The sequence below is a fragment of the Brachyhypopomus gauderio genome, chromosome 18, assembly GCF_052324685.1.
Source record: "Brachyhypopomus gauderio isolate BG-103 chromosome 18, BGAUD_0.2, whole genome shotgun sequence".
Classification (NCBI taxonomy): domain Eukaryota; kingdom Metazoa; phylum Chordata; class Actinopteri; order Gymnotiformes; family Hypopomidae; genus Brachyhypopomus; species Brachyhypopomus gauderio.
In genome coordinates, this window is record NC_135228.1 from 18,380,833 (window position 1) to 18,395,944 (window position 15,112).

General features: G+C 39.8%; 2 protein-coding genes and 1 long non-coding RNA gene across 5 annotated transcripts; 1 reads left to right on the forward strand and 2 right to left on the reverse strand.

The window, feature by feature from the left end:
• Positions 1 to 491: 491 nt before the first annotated feature.
• On the reverse strand, positions 492 to 7,880 carry ccdc61 (coiled-coil domain containing 61). Its single transcript, XM_076980680.1, has 13 exons — positions 7,438 to 7,880; positions 6,897 to 7,065; positions 6,727 to 6,809; positions 6,479 to 6,639; positions 6,233 to 6,385; positions 5,859 to 6,060; positions 5,625 to 5,707; positions 5,300 to 5,520; positions 2,390 to 2,468; positions 2,009 to 2,218; positions 1,733 to 1,766; positions 1,508 to 1,562; positions 492 to 1,419 (listed from the first exon to the last, which is right to left on the reverse strand). Exons 2-13 carry the CDS (start codon positions 7,042 to 7,044, stop codon positions 1,325 to 1,327), a joined length of 1,524 nt encoding a protein of 507 aa, XP_076836795.1. The 5' UTR covers positions 7,045 to 7,065; positions 7,438 to 7,880; the 3' UTR covers positions 492 to 1,324.
• LOC143482332 (uncharacterized) lies at positions 5,405 to 10,695 on the forward strand. The gene is made up of 3 exons (XR_013122202.1): positions 5,405 to 5,533; positions 9,389 to 9,449; positions 9,765 to 10,695. It is a non-coding gene; the product is annotated as an uncharacterized LOC143482332 (long non-coding RNA).
• On the reverse strand, positions 8,058 to 15,079 carry lifrb (LIF receptor subunit alpha b). Of its 3 annotated transcripts, none has more exons than XM_076980677.1 (18): positions 14,609 to 15,079; positions 14,043 to 14,163; positions 13,698 to 13,879; positions 13,387 to 13,534; positions 12,811 to 13,059; positions 12,420 to 12,549; positions 12,143 to 12,291; positions 11,869 to 12,008; positions 11,533 to 11,686; positions 11,071 to 11,132; positions 10,785 to 10,995; positions 10,504 to 10,692; positions 10,196 to 10,294; positions 9,685 to 9,825; positions 9,374 to 9,511; positions 9,118 to 9,211; positions 8,854 to 8,917; positions 8,058 to 8,708 (listed from the first exon to the last, which is right to left on the reverse strand). In XM_076980677.1, exons 2-18 carry the CDS (start codon positions 14,134 to 14,136, stop codon positions 8,250 to 8,252), a joined length of 2,703 nt encoding a protein of 900 aa, XP_076836792.1. In that variant the 5' UTR covers positions 14,137 to 14,163; positions 14,609 to 15,079; the 3' UTR covers positions 8,058 to 8,249. The 3 variants fall into 3 exon arrangements, with proteins under 3 accessions (XP_076836792.1, XP_076836793.1, XP_076836794.1); XM_076980678.1 differs by having other exon boundaries at positions 14,043 to 14,166; XM_076980679.1 differs by lacking the exon at positions 9,374 to 9,511.
• Between the last annotated feature and the right edge of the window lie 33 nt (positions 15,080 to 15,112).

Genomic DNA, 15,112 nt, shown 5'->3' on the forward strand with positions numbered 1-15,112 from the left:
TTCTTCTTAGCCCAGGTAAGATGCTTCTTGTGTCTCTGGTTCATGAATGGCTTTATATTAGGAACGTGGTAGTTGTAGCACCTTAGAGATCTGCGCATGGTGGCTCTTGGTGTACTGACCCTAGCCTCAGTCCACTCCTTCTGAAGCTCTACTAAGTTCTTGAATTGAGTTTACTTGGGAATCTTCTCCCCTCACATATTTACCTTCTGGTCAACTTTCTATGACAATGCTTTGATATAGCACTCATATGAACACGCATATTGATATAGCATTTACGACGACTTTCTGTGGTTTACCCTTTGTGAAAGGTGTCACTGTCAATGATCTGAACAACTGTAAAGTCAGCAATCTAATCCCCATGATTGTTTTCACATGTGCTGAACCACAATCTTTGCTGCTTGAATAATAATGTAAAACTACTCAAATAAAGATACTAGATTTCTGATATTCATGACCTATATTGCCAGTGATCAAAAGCAAAACAAACAAAAAAGGCTTGAAATGTCACTTTATGTGCAATAACTATAAAATTAGGTTTCTTTCTTTGAATTCAAATGTCCTGTACACACACATAATAAACCTATTTTGCAGCCGTTATTCAGTCTGGCTTTAATGTAGTGTCTGTTTATTGGGTGCATGATGGGAGGAGATAGCAGATGTTCTCCCAGATGGATAGGTCACAAAAACCTCACAATGCTGTTCATTAAGAGATTTAAGCCAGCTGTGGCTTCCTACTGCAAAACACAATACCTGGAAATCCCTGAGCCATAACATTATCTGAGCTTGGCTAAGGCTGGATCATCATAATGTAGCTCAAAATATACCCATAAAATCCAAAGTAAGGAAACCAATAAGTAATGTAATGTTTCAAGTCATGTTCCTTAGTGAGTCCTAAAGCAACCAGTACTGATGGCACCATAATATATCATTGTAGGAAAATGGTTAAATAAACAGAAGACACATAAAAAAAATGGAAAAAATTCATATAAAAATAATTTTCAACACACAATCCATTTGTAGAAGTGATTAAAACCAAGTTACAATATATACAAACTGATGTTTAAAACTATCCACATACACAAAGAATATAAACATCACAGTCTCTCAGGTCTCAATTGTAGCATGTTCAGAAATGATGTCCGTCACATTGCAAAGGCCGCAAATCAGGAAGGGCCTCACATTTATAGCACAAAACCACAAGTTTGAGTAGGCTTCATCATGCATGAGCAGCAAGCATTGGTGGGGAAATATGATTGTACTGATGAGTGTCAATACAAGTGTATGCATGATCATCATTAATATTAATGATGTTGACATGGCCACATCAATGGCCCGTATCCAGATCCCTCATGTACTCCTGCAGGGCCTGCAGGCGAGCGTCAATCTCGGACAGATCTGCTCCAGTGTCCATGTAACTCTCTGGCACAAGGGAAAGACCAAAAAAAAGCTTCAATTCAACACAGCAGGATCAGGTACTCTCTGGACAGACTATTTTTAGTCTACCTACCTCTCATTCTTTGTGCTGGAGTGCTACACATTGGCTTTTTTTGTCTCCCTCTGGTCTATGGAGAAAAAAAAATTGGTATTCTCTGAAGTACAAGAATTTAAAAAACAATTTGCAAGCTTTTAGAAATTAATTTTACTATGTGTATGAATATTAAAAGTACTTTTGGCCTTGATCAGTATTTTATATTGGAATCAAAGGAAGTCCTTCAATAGCACGGTAACTCACCATGTTTGGACCATTATGAACTATTCTTCGACTTCTGTAAAAACAAATACATACAAAAGTAAATAAATAAACATGGCTGAAGAATGCCACGCCAGGCTGGTCAGCCCCCACACATTTTCACCTTACTTGGCCCCCATTGCAAAGATTGTACACCCCTGTGCTGGTCCAATGGAGAAAAAGGCCAACATAGATAACGATGTCTATCTGTGTGAAATCATTTTGAGTTATACACCAGTTCACAGTCACCATTACACTGCCCTGAGTATAGTGACTCACCTGCTGTTCAGGGGCTTAGCAAGCTCTTCAAACTCAGTCATGGAGCTTTCAGAAGAGCGGCGGCCACTCCTCCTGCTCTCCACAGATACACTCCTACCCCGGCCTGCACTCCCAGCTCTAGTAAGATGACACAGCGGCTCTCTGGATCGTGACCGCCCTCTTTCATTCAGAACTGGTGATGCCAGCATGTCCCTCCTGACTTTCCGTTGGCTAATGAAGGAATGATAAAATAATTTTATAAACACCAAGCATAATTTAGAAGTCAGGCAATGTATAAAAAACACACAAACATTTCTAAAACATATGTACATAAAGCACACAGAAAGGAACAAATAATCCATGCTGTAGTTACAGAGAGTACTCAAGGAAAGTTCAAGTTACTTTTTAAGATCTGCCTCTTTTTGGCGCCGGTGTTTCTCTTGAATATATGCTGTTGGGTCAAACCGTGGTCCCCGTGAACCTAAAGGAATAAGACACATGCAAAGGTTAAAATCTGAGACAACTGGTCCTTCTTATGATTTTATAGTTCACCTTTTTTCAGTTTTCACATAATCACAAGAAACTTAAAACTAACTCTAAAGATCATTAATTTTTTTTTTTTCAATTTTTGCAGTTCTATCTATTTGAAGTACTTGTGTCTGTTCCAGAGTGTGAGAGTGGAAAACTCATGCTCTCTGATCACTCCACTCAACTTTTGTCATTCATGCTCCTCACTCTGCAGTCCCCCAACTCCATCTCTACTCCTCTAGGTCCTCTTTCCACTCCTTGCTCCCCATTACAGAAAAATGATTCTTTTTAATGTGCGAACTTGAATGTTGAACTTATTTTAACCAAAACCTAATACTGCAGTAGTTTAGCCTACTGTACATCTTGCAGGGACACATCCCTGTAGATGGAAGCCCGAGGTCATGTATTCTAGATACGTCTTTATATTCCACAACAAATTCTTTGTGGTGGTGAGAGCCTCACCATATCAATGTTCACCATTAGGGATTTTAAATAGGGACCCAATACCTAGACAATACCTCCAACTCCAAGCCTGTAAAAGGTATGGTGCAAACTTCATTATGGGCCACTGTCACGGTACTGGAGCAGTCTTGGAGAGAAGGAAAACACCAAAGCTCCTACAGTTCCTCTCTGCTCACACACACTGCTGTGTTCTAGTAAGAGCAGGGGAGCTTATGTAACCGAATCTCAAATTATATTTTCAGTTCTTTCTTTCACATTGTAATGACATCCTGGAGCTTGCCACCCATAATCATCACATTAAGCAAACCTCACCCCCCAACACACGTCTTCATTCCAAGAAAATGTTGAATTTATGAATGCTGTGACTATCAACATGCAACTATCAATCAGGCATGAAAATGGGTCAGGGGTTAAAAAGGTGAGAAACCGGGGGGCGGGGCATGTGACGTCATGGGTATACGGCGACGGGGCGTTGACATGTGACGTCATGGGTATACTGCGACGGGGGGGGGGGGGGGTGGCTGCTGGTGTACGGGGATACAGCGACAGGTGATGCCAAATATTACGGAGCTCGTAAGGTGACGTCATGTAAAAAATATAATACCTTCCTTGGGCAGTCAGTTCGCGAACATCCCTGGGATCTGCTTGCTTTGCTGTGAAAAAATAAACTTTGTTGCCGCGTGTGAAAGGCGACGTTAGTATCTCGTTCCCACGCGTTAATAAGTCGTGGCCACGCGTTATTTATTTATTTTTTACATGATGTCACCTTACGGGCTCCGTAAAATATAGTAAAATCCATAAAAAAATTTTTTTTTGACTGTCATGTCAATGGATTCAAACGCAATCCGTAAACGCAAGAAGCCGCTTTCGCCATTCCGGACGGCTCAGTCAAAACCATTACGTCTTAATGAATACATACATCAGCGGCGAAAATTATTGTAAAAATACCAGGTTTACGTGTTTTTATTTTCTAACATGAGCTAAAGCACAGGGTAGACTCAAACGACAAGAGTTTACAACTTCATCTTCAACCTATTCAGCCCTGGTGCGAATGTGATCCTCACACGTCCCTGGATTCACCAGTTACAACTACAGACACACTAGAAAAAAATCTTGTTTCTTATTTTATGTCACCGTTAACTACACGGGATTGACGCGAACTTAAATAGGTAGATAGATGGGCCTATTATCACAAGAGCTTGTGGTTAGATCTGACAGTGTTCAACGCTGTAGCGAACGGCAGTAACTTTGTTTTACCGCAAAATATGAAAACGATTGAAACCATTAATGACCCAATTAAATCCACCCAATTAAAAATGTATGATCTGGTAAATGTAGTGGTAAATGTACGATCTGGTAAATGTAGTGGTAAATGTACGATCTGGTAAATGTAGTGGTAAATGTACGATCTGGTAAATGTAGTGGTAAATGTACGCTCTGGTAAATGTAGTGGTAAATGTACGATCTGGTAAATGTAGTGGTAAATGTACGATCTGGTAAATGTAGTGGTAAATGTACGCTCTTCTGACTTGTCCGCGGTGTAGCACTAGGTCCTGCTTCTCGTCCCGCTTAGCAGTAAATGAATAACATGAATGAAGAACGTTCGTATGATTGAAACGCTATTTGGCCTCTTTGAAGGTTCTGGGCGGAAACTGCTGGCCACTGTCATTGAAATAGCCAATTTCGGAAGTGCTCTGTTTGCTAATTAAGTCAATATGATAATTAAAATATAATCTCCCGACCCCCCAACAAAAAACTCATCGGATCTACACGATTCACGTAGGTCACCCTTTTCAACTTCAAAACGGCGAATTTCGCCGAAAGGTGACAGATTTTCATGCCTGATCAATATGTTTAACTAATAGTTTAAAGCAGGGGTACTCAACTGGCGGACCGCGGTCCGGATCCGGACCCGAACGCAGTCCTGTCCGGACCCAATCTCATTCCTGATTAACTGGATACGGACCAAAACAAAACCGTAGCATATATTTCAGGGCTATTGAAAAAACACTCCGTCACGAGTGTTACGTTCGCCACCCCGCTCAACAACTTACGTTCGCCACCCCCGCCGCACCGGACCTCAGGTCACAGGTATCTGCCAAAATTGGACCGCGGACAAATTTAGTTGAGTACGCCTGGTTTAAAGCATATGGTTTTAATACCATCATACATCATATTTTCCATATACAGTTTACATATTTTTACAAAATTATTATTAATTTATTTAATATTCGATATTTTAATATTACATTAATATATGCAAAGAAAGATGAGGAAGAAGAAACATGAATGCAAATTACTAATGAATCATGTAGAGCATACCTAGAGGTGATGGTGAAGATCTTGAGATGTAGTTCTGTGTTCCTGAAGAACCTGCCCTTCTCCCTCTCTCTTCTGACCGCCTACTTTTGTTTTCAACCCTCTCTCTGGACCCTGAACGAGCTCTCATTCCCACTCGGGTCAAACTGTGCTCTCTGGAGGATGACTGCTGAAATTCTTCACCCCTGGACCCACTCCGGCCTGACAGAACTGGGGTCATCCTTCTGCAAACACGAAGTAGGAAACTTCCAATACAGCCATTTTCTAAAGAATGAGCCACATATTTACCTTCACAGGGCAGTTTGAAAAGAGCAGACAATCTACTTACCCCCGGCGCAGTACTGCTACCTCAGTAGTCAGACTCTTTACACGTATCCGAAGAGCCCTTTCTGAGGCCCTAAGTTCTTCTAACTAAGGAGAGTTTATATTAATATACACATACATGCATGCGAGAAACCATCATAAAACATTAGGAACCAAAAAACGTTTCTCAGCCATAAAAATGTCAATTTCTCATGAAACAACAACTGTTGAGAAACAGACCATATCTGTTGGCACTCACCTGCTCCATAAGGTGGCGCTGTTCCTGCCCCCTCTTGCTGGCTGAACGCTGGCTTTTTGCTCTCTCCCTCAGCAGCTGCTCTTCCAGGCTTCGCACTGCTTCTCTGAGTCCATGAGCCCCAGGGGGGGAGCTAGGCCCGGTCAGCTGCAGCCTCTCCAAAGCCTTGGCCAGAGCATCCTTCTCCTCCCTGACCACAGTCAACCTGATGCAAGATCATAAATGGCTGCTTAGATAACTGATCGTCAAATCGGACATTCTGATTGTGTCTACAATATATGCCCGAGTGTACTTTGTGCCTTTGAGTGTAATACTGACAAGTATGTGGAAGAACTTGAAAAATAGGTCTATGCTAAACAGTTAAAGAGAGGACTCACTCTGCACGGAGTCTGCGGGTTTCTTGATCTGATGCTGTGTGGCCTCCTCGCATCCCCAAGGCATTAAGTTCAGCCCGTAGAGCCCTGATCTCCCTCTGGAGGACTGCTGGATCAGGCTTACCAAGATAGGGCAGTGGAAGAGGGTAGTGTATTCTGGCATAGTATGTGCAGCAAGAGAAAGGATGTCAAAAGGCAAAGAACAAGAAATGACATCCGTAAATCAAAAGGGCATAAAACATTACTGACCTATCAAACTCTACTGTGTAGATGAGGATGAGGTAGCGTTTAGAAGTGAGAGAAGGAGCCTGTTTCTGGACACGAGATCTGCCCGCTACACCTGCCTTCTTGTTTCGCAGGAGTTCCAGGTCCGAGTAGGTTAGCAGGTCCAGAGTCACAGATTCACTAGACTAGGCGTTTTAAAGAACTTCAGTTAGTACCAACATATGCACAACTGTTCTACCCCATGGAAAGGAGAATGTCAGATTGAAGCCTACCTTACTGACTGCAGACTCAAGCATGCTGCAGAATATAGGGAACTGTTTGAAATTTCCAGTTTTACGGGTAAGATCCTCAATGTCTAAAGAACGACAATAGTGCATATGTGAGTGTAGGTGAAAGAGATCTTAAATTATTTTGGATGAAGAGTAATTTTATACACACTCACAGGCAGGATCAAACTCTCCTTTCCACTGGTCCGCCGTCATGATATCATTAATCTCTACTGTAAGCAATCGATCTTGTACGTCCACCTTCACAGCAAATTCAGCTCCGCGAAACATCATTTCTTCTTGTATAAACGTGCCAACTTCCATGGCGTGAGTAATTATACTAACCTAGGAAACATCACAGTTTAAACACAATAGTGCTTTTAAATTAACAGACAGTAATCACACATGTAGAAAGTTGGGAGACAAGGTTTGAAACACCAACTGCTTGTGTAACTTATCTGGATAGCACAGCAAGGACAATTTAGGGCAAGCAAATTTAGCTAGGACAGCAAAGTTGTTCGCAAATTACGAAATTACGTGATTAACTTAAGAAGCGAAAAGATTGCACTTTGTTAGCTACTGGTCACAAGCAGTTAGCTGGCTAGCTGTCTGAACCGGACAGCGGTCTTTTCTCTCAGCAGCACGAATAAGCGTTTTCTGAGTTGAGGACTTGAATTACACATGTGTGGTTTGGTTAGCTACTCAACAGGTACCCACCTCGCGATGTGATGAAGGCGGTGCAGTCAGGTGGACAATAGCCGGTGGACGCTAGCTGGCTAAGCAGAGCGCTCCAGCTCGCTGTAGTCCAGGACAACGTCGCGTGCTAGCTGACGTAGCGTTAGCTAACTGACGAGCTGGCACATAACCGACAAAGATGAGGCGTCTGTCAGGAAACAAAACGCTAGCTACATTTGGGTGTCGTGGTTAAAACAAACACAAAATAATAAAGGTGAGACTCGGAACAAAACCAAAGATAATGTCACACAAGTACCTCTAATTTAGCTATTTAAAACTTCATCATCAGCAGAAAGCTGAAACAATTGAAAGCAGCGGTTCAGCAACCGGGAATTTAAAACGTCCGCCCCTCGATAAACGACTGGTCAAAGATTCAAGATGCGGGGCTATGATTCACCACTCGACTTGTCAATCAAATACACATTCCTCTTGGTAACGCCTACGACCGCCCTCAAAAGGTTTTTCTTTGAGATGAGGGCCATATCATCTGAGATATCTAAGATATTTATGTATGAATAGCATATACCGACTTGGGTTCTGACCCAAGTTTAATCAAACCACGTGTAGTAAAACAATCGTAATGTTCGAACATCCCATCCTTAAAAAAAAAGATTTATTTACATTCAATAAATCATTTTGTAACAAAAAGTACAAACTAACATACCACACATTAAAACAGAGTTCACATTCTTAAACTTAAACAGTATTTTAAAAAATAAACTATTTATCACTAAAGCAGCCTTTTTCAAAGTAATTTTGGAATGACGTAGGCTAGTTGTAGCTCTAAGGACTAGCTATATTTTACTATGAAGCAGATATTCAAATTCCACAGAATTAATCTGTAAGTCGGTCAAAGGTTCTAGTGGCTGGGGCTGATAGTCCATTGAGTCCATATGAACAGATCTGACCTGGCAGGGTTGTATCTCGTCACTGGGACTCTGAATTTGAGGTCTGTAATTCGATACCTGATTAGCATCAGATGGAAGGGCCATAGTCAGGTTATATGTAGGGTTTTCAATTACTGGACATGGGGCCTTTATGTAGGAGAGGTTGGTGATGAGTGAAGGGATGGTTTGAGTCTCCCAAGTGTTCTTACAGCTCTCGGTTTGTGGTGGATCTTTGGATTTCAGAGCAGTGAGTTCTTGGTCCTTTGTAACCTCTTGCACAACTTGGGGATAAAGTTCTGGTTTTGTAATCATAAGTGCCTCACTTTCTGCCGTCAACATCTTATCAAACACAGGGCACTGTTGAACCTACAAATAAAATATTAAAATGCATTAAGTAATGAATAGGAGTAAGTCAAATGGATTTGATAATTCACTATAAATTTAACAGGATGACAAACCATAAACATACAGTATTTGCTTTGTGAGCTGTGGACAGTCACTGAGGACTCACCTCTGTAAACCAAGTTTCTGAAAGCCTTGGCTTAGGGATCTCTGGATACAGTGCTGACTTTAACCTGTTGGATTTATTAATGGTATTTAGATTAGGTTAATAGTAATCATTAGGTTATCATTCATTTAAATGTATATAGCATGTGTTTAATGTGTTCATAATTAATGAAGATTGTGGTAAAGTTAAAATAAATCTTTAGTCACAATGGAAAGATAGATTTCATTAAACAGCCAACATTTTTTTGAAGTTGTTATGGTTTCATACCATTCTCTTTTTCGGTAACAAAGGATTGTGATGGCGATAAAAGCACAGGTCAATATAACCAAAGCTGTGGTAATGCTGATAATAATCTGGTCAACTGCAGAAACAAGAGAAGTTGCTTTTCACATGGTCTTCATCATGTTACCATCATCCCTCATGTGTGCATTATACAACAGCTCTAATGAAAAAAATGTAGTCTACGTGGTAACTGTGCTTATCAATGTACTAGATATTAAAATGAACATTTCAGCACACATACTCTGTATTTCCACAGTCAGAGTGATGTCAGATGGATCGCCCTTTCCTGCAGATGTGAAGGCCACCACTTTGAACAAGTATGTACCAGGAGGGAGATTAAGCCTATGTGTTTTGACACTGGTGTTTTGATTGACGTCCTCTGGGTGGAATAAAATATGATACAAGTTTTACAATATCTGTTGTGTGCACGTATTGTGACAATTGCAATGTTGAGGAAAAAGGTGAGGAACGGCCTCAGTATGATCTGTTGTCACCATGTTCTGTCGAGCCAGTCAAGGTTTAAACAAGTGGATCTAAGGGAAAAAAACTAACTTTGTTCTTTGAAAGGCTTGTAGGATATAGTATATCCTTGTATGAAGCCTCTTTGCTTGTCATTGGGCACTTCTTCCCAGGAAAGCACGACGTCTGGACCGTGCTGCACAGCTGTTAGATTCTGAACTTGCCCCGATGGAGCTAAAAAGAAGGTCCAGGACACACAAGGGAACACAATGGGAAAGTCTGCACGAAACAGGAAAAGCAGTACAGAATACAGCGACATGCTACCAAGATATGGAGTCACTGTATTTACATCTCTTACTATCAGTTTGCGCAAAAACAATCTTTGTACTCAGTATTGATATAAGAATATAAGAATAACTGCAATTTCACTGCTTAAATGTTTTGTGTATTCAGGACCCATGTTGCATTACTAAAGATTAGTAATAGATTCAAGTATGCAATTTTAAATAATCCTGCTTCCTCTCGAGTCCACACTGTTTTTACTCCAAAAGGCTTAATACAGTCGTTCTTCAACACTTAAAGGAATGGATCTAGGGCTGCTTACACAGTTCCTTCACATAGCCTTCTCTCCTCTGTAGCAGATGTGCAGCTCCTGAAGTGCAGGCATAGACTGATAGAGTGTATCTCCTTCCCTCTTCAAAGTCTGCATTCATAACATAGGTATGAGTTAAAAGTATGGCTTTAGGTGACATGAACTAATTGACTACAGGAGGATACACTAGTGATGTTAATATTTAATTACAGTATAGGTATTATTACATTTTAATGACTGTCATTATGATATATACAATAATATGTCAATATATATATACAGAGAGAGAGAGAGAGAGAGAGAGCTAGCTCTCAGTTTACCTGAGGAAATGCTGGCATTTAACACACCAGGAGGCATCTTCTTCCATTTAACAGCACACAGTTCTGTTCTGAACGTTGGAACCCAGTCCACCACATAGCCACAGGTGGCAATAGGACTTGGCTCCCAAAACATATAAAAACCATCATGATGGTGGGTCTCATTGATGGCACTGGTCTTAATATCACTATCTGTGAAAAGTACAAGATTTATGTAGTTGATTCATTATAGTCAAAGCAAGTCTGCAGAGGCCTTTGTAATATTGTTTAGCCTGTCGTCTCACCTGAAAACAGGCTGGGAATGATGACACTGGAGGGAGGGGAATAACCTGCAGAGTTTTTAGCAGAAACGGAAATAAAATCCACAACTCCTGAGCTGAATTTGTGGAAGTGCTCAGTGGCAGACTTGCTGATGGCTTCACTCTTGGTCTTGGAACTGCCTAAAAGCAGCTCATATCCTGTAATAATCCCATGACTCTGACTCACGGTAGGATTCTGCGGTAACAAAAGAGACTCAATGATTGTTCAGCTTTGCCAAGGCAAATTATGAAAAACATCAAGTACGCTTACTTTCCAAATGACGCAGGTCTGTTCTCCAAGAACTTGCACCCACACATCTATGGGTTGTGGAACTGGGGGGGGGGACAGTCACAGATTTTAGCATAAATAAATTATTTAGATTGAGGGAGATTTTATGTTGAGTTTGATTGCATGTTCTCTAATTTTTAGTCATTAATTTCAGACATCATACAAAGTATATCATAATGTAATTGTTGTTGCTTTCAAAAACGTTTCTCTGTTGTCAAATATGGAAATTTTGTTACTGTAAACCTATTTACAAGTTAAATATATAAAATTTTATGGTGTCAGTAAAGAAGAAAAAATGCCATTTTAAATGCATTTCAAATGCTCTAAATGTATTATAATAGGAATAAATGTCAATAAAATCCTGAATGTAATTGTTATGATTGCATTGTATGATTATGTAATAATATGTTTACAATAATGCTTTCTAAATGGTCTTATACTTACTGTCTTCTTTGGTGATGAATGTAGTGGGGTTACTCCAATCACCCCATTCATAAAAATGCTCTAGAGAGCCACATCGCACACGGGCTGTGTAATTAGTGAAGGGCTGCAGGTCTGGTAAAACCAATGACTCAAGGCTGGTTCCACTAAATGTTCCCTTTATGTGAAATCAGAATCAGAATGTTTTCTATATTTAAAATACCTAAAGCTGCATTCCAACAATTGTGATAATAAACATGACTAGTGGTCTGTTCATTTAGCAACCACAACATCATGTCATTTTAAAGATGTGAAAAGTATAATGAATAACGGTCATTAAAGGCACTTAATGATACCTACCTCAACAGTTTGTCCATTGACTTCCACTTCACAGATCAAGGGAAAGGATCTGGATTTCATTGCATTCCATTTCCACTGAAGAGTGGCTGACCTTTTATAAACAAAAATGGGGTCTTCAAGCACAGGCGCTTTTAGTCGTACTACAAAGGAATATACAGTTTTTTGGTTAAAATACATAAAGAACAGCTCTGACTGCCATCATGGCTGATGTATGTGATCATGGAATTACGAATATTTTAGTATATATGAGCACAATCTAAATGTTGTACTTTACCCCTGTGTTTTGGATCAGCTACATCACTGATTATCTTCTTGCCAAGGGCATTTTTGGCTGTCAGTGTCCAATTAACCACACCCTTGTCTATGCCATCAGCCAGAACACATGTACAAATGTCTGAACATATATTCGTTCCTGAACAATTTCTGTGTGAGGCACATAAAAATTGGATAATAAGTCAGTTAAAGTACTCTGCATGATTTCAAATATAATTTAAAGAGATCCTTCCGAACTCTTAAACACAAATAATTTTAGCAGAAATTGGAATTTGTACCTTCCATTGACTGAATACTCTATGTATTTGATATTGTATGCAAGACCAGTTGATCGGCCAAGACTCCAGTGACACTCCACAGAAGTGAGATCTCGTGTCTCACACATAAAGTTCCTGACATCAGGTGCGTCTGCAGCAGCCAGTCACATTGAGAATTTAGGAACATCACCCACAAAATATTTCTCATTTTGCCAATCTAATAATCTGATAATTACAGAATGCAAATAATCTAAACTGGCAAGCAATCACTTGATTTTACTGTGTGGATTCTGTACATAATTGTGCCCGCTGAAAGCATTTAATACCTCAAACATTGTAAAAACGATATAAATAAATAAATTTTTAAAAAAAAGAAAGAAAACAAGTGCAACCTTAAAACGTTTACACTTACGGCCAGTAAAAGCTGTTGAGCCTGAACCGTTACATGTTATATCAAAACCAGACGACGGTGAGATGGAGGAGTACTGTATAGGCCTTGTAACATATGTGTGGTTGCTGATCCGTAATGTGAAACTGGAGGATGTGAAGTTTCTGACATTCTCTGGTGTCAAGATGCAGCAGAATACAATGCTGTCATTAACCAGAACAACGGGGTTTTGAGGATAAATCATGTTGGTACTCATGACGTGTGCATCTTCTCCTGTGGGGGGAAGAAAGCCTAGTCATTGCAGATTATTCAAAGCCACGCAAGCAACAGCAGCAGTTCATTTTACAATGATTATGTCTAGACTACAAACCTACATGGCCACTGTCAGATAGTTATATACTGTATTGTAGTTTTGTCTGAAAGTAGTTTCAATCATCTTAGGTTTTTTTACATATTTTTTAAAATTCTGCTCCAAGGTCACAAAAGATATTCACTATTTAAAGAGTATTGTGCTTTTCAATATACTGGTATGACTGAGGATAACAATTTAAGTATTTATATTTTTGTTTCTCAGGTCTAAGGTCAGAAGTTAATATTCACCATGTAAAGTGTATAATGGTGTCCAATCACTGGTGCGGGTGTGGTCTCTGAATCGCAGTCTGACTGAATGTGAAGTACACTGAAGTGGTATGGGTGAGGTCCAGCTCCACTGATAAGTGGTGGATGGATTATTCACTTCTATTGTCTCCTAATACAAGCAGAGCATGGTGAAAATTTGCTTTTCAGGAAAGAGAAATCTGGGTTTCCTTTAATTTGCACTAGGCAGCTGGTTGGCAAGTAGTAACACTTCATTGCAATGAGATTAAAAAAAAAAAAAAAAAAAAAAACGAATTAGATTAACAGCTACGTACATCATGGACAAGTGTCATTCGCTCAGTATGGAAGATTTCCACGTCATAGGCAACTTTCTCTGGTTTGTAGCTGTTGGTGAAATTCGCTCTCCATTCAATGTTCATCTTCCAAACACCAAAGTTATCTGGGTCACTTTCTCCTTTATATATTCTCACTACCTCTGGGACAGCTAATGGGTGACCTGTCAAGAGTAATACACAAACAATTTCAACATAGAAGGCAGCAAAGACAAAAGTAGAAATTGTGTGATTCAGTTTTTAAAATGCTTTCAAAGAACACTGAAGTACTTTTAATATATTGTACATTAAAGATGATTTTTGGCACCAGCTCTTAGTTAAACTCACCGTCCTGGTTTCCTTGAGCTATCGGCAACGACAGCAATGTACACAGAAGGCAGAAATGCACAGAGGCCATGATGAGACGTGGGAACCTAATCATTTACACAAGTCTGACCGTATCAAACATCTGCTGGAGAAACACAATGTGCTGTAATGAAGACGCAGATAAACTGCCAAATACCACACGTATAGATGCGCAATGTTGGCTTGGGTCAAACGCAGTCAAATTGGCCTCAGGCAAGAATGAATTACTATCATACTGGTGTACAGAAATAGTTCACGGAAACTGTTCTTCCAAGTTTTAACGAAATGCCAATTAGTTCATAAAGGCACTTTCTTCATATGTAAGTAACATTTCACTTTGAGGTGGGCTCACCAAAGGGCAGTTAAAACGCACACGGATACACGGAGGTTATCAGAATATATTGTCGAGGCAAAAACATCAATTAAAAAGTCAACTAAACAATTGAACGTGAGTATAGTATAGTTAATATATAGTTGTAGTATTAATATATTCTAGACATGTTCCGTAATCGACAAAACTTCTATTAGAAAGCACAAGAACGATCTACCTGGTAATCCAGTTATTCCCTGTTGCAGTGATTTTCCTCAAAACAGCTGAAATTGCCTATAAATTTGTCAGACAACTCCGTAAACGTATAGCACATATCACTATTTAAAGACTGTCAAAGGTGATAAGACTACAAGACCATATCCTGTTCTACAACCAAATCAAACGACAGACACGCGCGAATTCAAATAAACAATAACAAAAAAGGTCTTTAAACTAATATAAGGCCAAAATGTCCCTCTTCTCTCGGACAGCAGAGTAAGTATCTTTTAAAAAGAAAAGCCTAAATTCGTCTGTGACAATGAAGGATAATGTACGTGAGATATGGGAGTCACCCCGGTAGGAGGAGGTCCATACTGGAAGAGACGTTTTTCCGTGGAAAACAGAAACCAAAACCGCAACATTGGCCAACAACATCTGAGCAGTAAGTGAATCAGTCGCATGTCAGTCTAGCGAAAGCTTAAAAACAATGTTTCCTAGTCATGATTTAATCTAAAAAGAATAA